General features: G+C 50.5%; 1 protein-coding gene across 1 annotated transcript in view; it reads left to right on the top strand.

Annotated features, from left to right (window-relative positions):
• The first annotated feature begins 1,805 nt into the window (after positions 1-1,805).
• The window catches only part of MAP3K21 (mitogen-activated protein kinase kinase kinase 21), a 68,123-nt gene continuing 63,698 nt past the window's right edge, over positions 1,806-6,230 (top strand). Inside the window, exon 1 of the mRNA XM_049868190.1 lies at positions 1,806-2,959. Coding sequence (XP_049724147.1) covers positions 2,134-2,959 — 826 coding nt within the window. The 5' untranslated portion in view covers positions 1,806-2,133. The remainder of the gene's footprint in view (positions 2,960-6,230) is intronic.

Raw genomic sequence — 6,230 nt, 5'->3', positions numbered from 1 at the left:
CTTAAGTCCAGACAAGTTGGTTTGTTCTTTTGTTGTGGACCTTTATTCTTTCTTGTCATCTCTAGAGCAGAAGCCTTGCTCATTTGTCCCTGTATCTGCCATTCCTTAGCATAGTGTCTTACACAGAGTAAGTGCTCAGTAAACAGTCAGTAGTTACTTTAAATTTATACTTGGAGAGTTTCTTCCCACATCTCCATCAGTATAGAGAGTAAATGGGGGTAGGATGGGGTTAAGAGGATGGAGAAGGGAAAGCCCCTGTGAGTCTAGGCCTGGGAAAAGTAGAAAACCCAGGAGAGAAAGAGGCACCACACTGCTACCTTTTCAGCTGCAGAGGAAGAGAAGACTGGCTACATCTAACATCTAACAGTAGCAATCTTTTTCATGAGAACTAATTATTTTATTCCTTTTAATAACCCTTCTCATCAGTAAATTCTCAAAAAAAAATTTTTAAAACAAATGCATTCGTTAACAAACTACAGAGTAGGAATGCATGTTCCTATGAGAAAATTCCAAAATTCCTCCCTGTTCTTAGACCAGAAAGAGTTCCTAGCTCCAAATATAAAACTTTTATTCTCTAAATCTGTTAGAAAGCTATACAGGGCAAATAGAGGGAGGTGAGGCCTATCAATCAAGAGAAGCAGCAGTTCTGCTTCCCTGAATGTTTAGGTACACACTTTGTATGCTCTTTATTTATCCCACATGATAGAACACCAAGTAAACACCCTTAATGCATACTCAGGAGTCCCTGCGTGGTGTTAACTATGCGTGGCTGCTAACTGAAAGGTTGGAGGTTTGAGTCCACCCAAAGGCACCTGGAGATCCACTCCCAAAAAACCAGCGACTGAAAACCCTATGGAGCAGCTCTACTCTGACGCACATGGGGTTGTCATGAGTCAGCAAAGACTCTATGGCACTGGTTTAATGAATAGTCAGCACACCATTGAGGACTTGAGTTTCTGTGTATAACGACTCTATTACCTTATTTACCTTTTCTGGGAGAGAATGAAGCCCACCTCCGGGGGGGAAACAAGCCTTAAGAGGTCAGGGCCTCTAGCAGCCAGTCTTTTCCTATGTCTGATCAACCCAAACTGGTGGGTTCACGGGCTCAGGGGCTCCTTTTTCCATTTGAGGAGGCAGTAATGCAAACAAAGAATTAAAGGTTATGATGAAGGGACTTGCGGGGGTGTACAGACCTATAGCTCGCTCTGTACTGTCACCCGCACCCTACTCCCTGTGAAATGCACTTTGATTTCAAATACACCAGGCCTGGTGATGTGGCAACTGCCCCGTCCCAGGTTTGGGACCACTCTCCGACCTATTCAGAGATGTCCTGTCACTCCCTCCGCGCTACAATTCACTCCCTTCCTTCACACCTTAAAGCACCGGATCTTGGATCCTTAAAGCTCTCTAGCCTCTGCCCGTCCATGGGTCAGAATGAACTCTGCTGCAACCAACCACCACCACCACCCTGTACTTAATTTACAATTTTCCGAAAACTTCTCTTCCCTCTGGACCAGACGCCCCGGCTCGCTCCCTCGCCCCGGCTCGCTCCCTCGCCCCGGCTCGCTCCCTCGCCCCGGCTCGCTCCCTCGCCCCGGCTCGCTCCCTCGCCCCGGCTCGCTCCCTCGCCCCGGCTCGCTCCCTCGCCCCGGCTCGCTCCCTCGCCCCGGCTCGCTCCCTCCCTCGGTCACGTGGCTCGGCGTGCCAATGCCCGCGAGCCCCGACGTCTGGGGCGCGGCGGGGCGGCAGGGGCGCGGCAGGCCCGGAGAGGGGCGGGGCGGCGGGCAGGGCGCGCCGGCGGGGGCGGTGCCGAGGGCGGAGGGCGGCCCGCGCTCTCAGGCCGGCGGAGGACCCGTGAGCCACCATGGAGCGCCCGCGCCCGCGCCCGCGGGTGCAGCTGCATCAGCAAGAGCCACTGAGGAAGAGCTGGGCTGAGGCGGGGGCCTCCGGGTAGCGGACCCAGCGGCCCTGTAACCCTCCTCTCCCCATCCCCGGACCCCCGGACTCCCTCCTCGTGGCCGGCTCCGGGGGCGTGGGCACCGCGACTCCGCCGGACGATGCGCCCGCCGGGCCGCCCCGGAGGCTGAGCCCGCAGCCCTGCGACCCTGTCCTCCTCCTCTGGACCACCCCTCCATGGCCTTCCCGGGCGCCGCGGGGGCGGCCGACAGGCCCGCGTCCCCGGCGCTGGGGGCTCCCGCGGCCGCCGGCTCCTCGTCGTCGTCCTCAGCCTCCTCCAGCGGCTCGTGCTCCGCGGCGGGCGCCGGGCGCCTGTGGGCCGCGCTCTACGACTACGAGGCGAGCGGCGAGGACGAGCTGAGCCTGCGGCGCGGCCAGCTGGTGGAGGTGCTGTCCCAGGACGCCGCCGTGTCGGGCGACGAGGGCTGGTGGGCCGGCCAGGTGCAGCGGCGCCTCGGCATCTTCCCCGCCAACTACGTGGCGCCCTGCCGCCCGGGCGCCTGCCCGCCGCCGCCGCCTCCCGCCCCGCCGCCGCCACCGCGGCCCGGCTCGCCGGTGCACATCGAGTTCGAGCGGCTGGAGCTGAAGGAGCTGATCGGCGCCGGCGGTTTCGGGCAGGTGTTCCGGGCCACCTGGCAGGGACAGGAGGTGGCGGTGAAGGCGGCGCGGCGCGACCCGGAGCAGGACGCGGCGGCGGCGGCCGAGAGCGTGCGGCGCGAGGCGAAGCTCTTCTCCATGCTGCAGCACCCCAACATCATCCAGCTGCGCGGCGTCTGCCTGCGGCAGCCCAACCTCTGTCTGGTGCTCGAGTTCGCCCGCGGCGGAGCGCTCAACCGCGCCTTGGCTGCCGCCGCAGACTCGCGCGCCCCCGGCCCGCGCCGCGCGCGTCGCATCCCCCCGCACGTCCTGGTCAACTGGGCGGTGCAGATCGCGCGGGGCATGCTCTACCTGCACGAGGAGGCCATAGTGCCCATACTGCACCGGGACCTCAAGTCCAGCAACAGTAAGTGGGAAACAGTGGCGGGCAGTCCTGGGGGTGAGGAGAGAAGTTGGGGAGGGCACTGCTAGCTCCAACCCAGTGCCCTGGAACAGCGCCGGGCAGGCAGCCCACCCCATGCATCCCAGGGTGGACCCTCCGGAATAGGGCGCCAGGTGGAAAGGGGCGGGGACCAGCTCTCACTGGGCCTGGAGCAGCCTTCCGGGGTTCAAAGTTCCAGCTAGACCTTGGCGACTTGCTTTGAGGCCGATAACACACTTAGTTTGACTTGTTGCTTTTGGGCGCTTTTTGAAAAATGTGGATCAGATTTGCATGTAGACGAAGCAGTTGAAACCTGTATCTCCTGAAAACCTTACGGGGAGATTTGGCCTTTAGGTACAATAGGTGGTTCATTTGGGTAGGACTTTGTAGACAGGCCTTCCTGAATTCCTTCCTTGAGGAACCCATGGCCCCCTTTCCTGCGTAATGGCTTTCACCCAATTTCCTCTTTCCTTCAGATTTACAAGTGCTGTATCGAGGTTGCCATTCTCCCACTTGAATATGGCTTTGTGTTCTTGAACTTCTATAGATTTTTCATTCAGACATCTCTGCAAATGAAGTGTGATTTTATTATTGGTTCCGTGGCTTGAGTGTTGGTGAACAGCCTGTAGTCAAGAAACACCAGCTTGTGTTATACGCTTGTGGGTTTATTGAGAGCGAGTGTATTGTCCTGGCACAGACACTTGACATCCTCAAGACCTGGCCTGTATCATTTAGTGTGTTTATAAATAAGGTTGAATTTTCCAGATGTCCGTGAATAACTGACATGACTTAAATACAAATCGTATTAAATTTTCACTGTACAAAAGAGCTAATAGAATTGCTGTTTGAAGTTAGTTCTTTAATATGGAAGCTCACTCCATGTGATAGTCTTAGAATAAAGTGAAATCCCATGACAGATTGAATGTTGCAGCCAGAACTGGTCGTGGCCTACTACAGCAGGATGGCTTTTAACCTTGTAAAACCTGCTAGGACAGGTGCTAATGCAAACTGAAACAGTGTCCTTCCTCCCTAAGTCGACTAGAGGCAGCTTCAGGGACAAGAATAAATGATGTATTTGTCATATGTTTTGTGAATTTTTTTTTCTTTTCAAAAATCCTTCAGTCCTGGAAAGTTTTTGAACACGAATAATGTAGTATCTTTATTTGGAAATTATAAATAATTTGGGTATTGATAGGTACTTATAGGAGCCCGGTGGCGCAGCTGTTAAGAGCTGAGCTGCTAACCAAAAGGTTGGCAGTTCGAATCCACCAACTGCTCCTTGGAAACCCTGTGGGGCAGTTCTGCTCTGTCCTTATAGGGTCGCTATGCGTTGGAATCAACTGGATGGCAACCGGTTTGGGTTTTAGGTACTTATAAGCATTTAATACTTTTAGGTTTTATTTTATGACAGTTCCCCTCCCCCCAAGTCTCTTATTATTTAAAATTGCAACTGCTGAAGTGACAGGAGCAAAATCTAACAAAATACTGTATAGAAAAGTGGTAGTGGTAGTGGTGTGTTCTTGGAGCTTCTGACAGGGGCCAGATAAATGACTCTAGAATTAAAGTAGCACAGTTTTCAATGTACTTTTTTTTTTGGTGAATGCTTCAAACCTGACACAGTCTGCCTTGCTAATTTGTACTGATTCCCTAAAAATACCTTTACTGAAAGAAATGTTTAACCTGCTGCCATAGGTGGTGCAGTGGTCTAAGCATTTGGCTGCCAGCCAAAAGATCGATAGTTTGAATCCACCAGCCGCTTCTTAGAAACCCTACGGAGCAGATTTGTTCTGTCCTGTAGGGTCGCTTTGAGTTAGAATCGACTCAATGACAATGGGTTCAGTTTGGTTTGGTTTATAGAATAGTGGCGTTCCATAAGCCTGGGTGTCCTGTCGGCCCTCTCCCCTGAAATGCTCACAAGCCTGTGTCTGCTGGGAGTTTTCTGAAGAACCAGGCATTCTAGGGACAGCAGTACCATCATTCCCTCATCTGTCCCTTGGCCCTTGCAGCAGGTCTGGGATAACGTGGCACCAGGTATTCCACAAACTTACTCCGTTGCAGAACATCACATCAGCGACACAGGTAAACAGTTCAGGTTAGATGGATCAGTAGACCCAAAAAAGGTAAAGGACCTATAAACTTTTTTTTTTGCATTTTGCGGTTTTGTTTGGTTGTAATATTACTTCACGTCTATAGGATGGGTGGGTGAAGTGGAGCATGCTTGCTACTAGGGCAGGCATGGGAGGGGAGGTTAACCCGTGTCCTTGTTGTTGCAAGTAGTAAACTTTTTAATATAAAATAAAAACTTTTAAGGAACTCCTAAAACTGTGAAATAGTAAGAACAAATAATCTGACCCTGGAGTAATAAAAAAAATACCTACGGTTAAATAGTTTTTATTGACACCAGAAAAACTTGGAGCACCACGTATATGGTAGATATTATGCAATTTGAAGGTAATTATATGTTGTAACTTAGTTTTTGAAAGACCTTTTCTCTCTGAGAATAAACTGACAGATTTCATGGAGCATTGTAATCTCTGTAGTTGTCAGGTAAGGCTCCCTTTGCTTTAAATTGTTGACCTTTTAAGAAGTGCCTAGCCAGATATTTGTTAACTGTGATCCTCATTGTAGCTATTGCTATAAAATTACTATAAAATGAAAATTTTGCATAGGGCCTAAAATGGGCAAATCACAGTGCCTAGCACCTTTTTTTTTTTCTGTTTTTATTTGTTAATGAATGCAGGTACTGTGGAATTCTGTTATGATACGAAGCTATAACTTCTTGTTCAGACTTTGAGTAGAGCAGACAGTCTATCACAGTGTGATTTGTTTGATTTTATTGGTTATTTGTTCAGACTTTGAGTAGAGCAGACAGTCTATTACAGTGTGGTTTGTTTGACTTTATTGGTTATTTGCTACTGATGGTGGTGAGTTGATAATGTAAACAAGGTTGTAAAAATCAATATTGGATTTTATTTTGATTTTGTAGCTAGCCTACTATGTAACGAAGAGCCAGCATGAGACTACTTGGATCCAAGTCAGTAGAAATCGCTGTTTAAAACAAATGTTTAAATTCGTCAGAAGAATATATTATGCTTGACAGATCTTTGTTCCCCTTTCCCAATGGGCCTTCCGAGGTTTTATTTTGCGTGTTGAAGCGATAGTTGATATATTGTGATGATACAGTTTTGTTGCTTTTCTAACAGATACCAGCAGATTGAAAGTTGAGCCAAATTAACAAGCAATAAGATATGCTAGT

The sequence above is a fragment of the Elephas maximus genome, chromosome 24 (assembly GCF_024166365.1).
Source record: "Elephas maximus indicus isolate mEleMax1 chromosome 24, mEleMax1 primary haplotype, whole genome shotgun sequence".
NCBI lineage: Eukaryota > Metazoa > Chordata > Mammalia > Proboscidea > Elephantidae > Elephas > Elephas maximus.
This window is presented reverse-complemented; position numbering and strand designations above follow the sequence as displayed.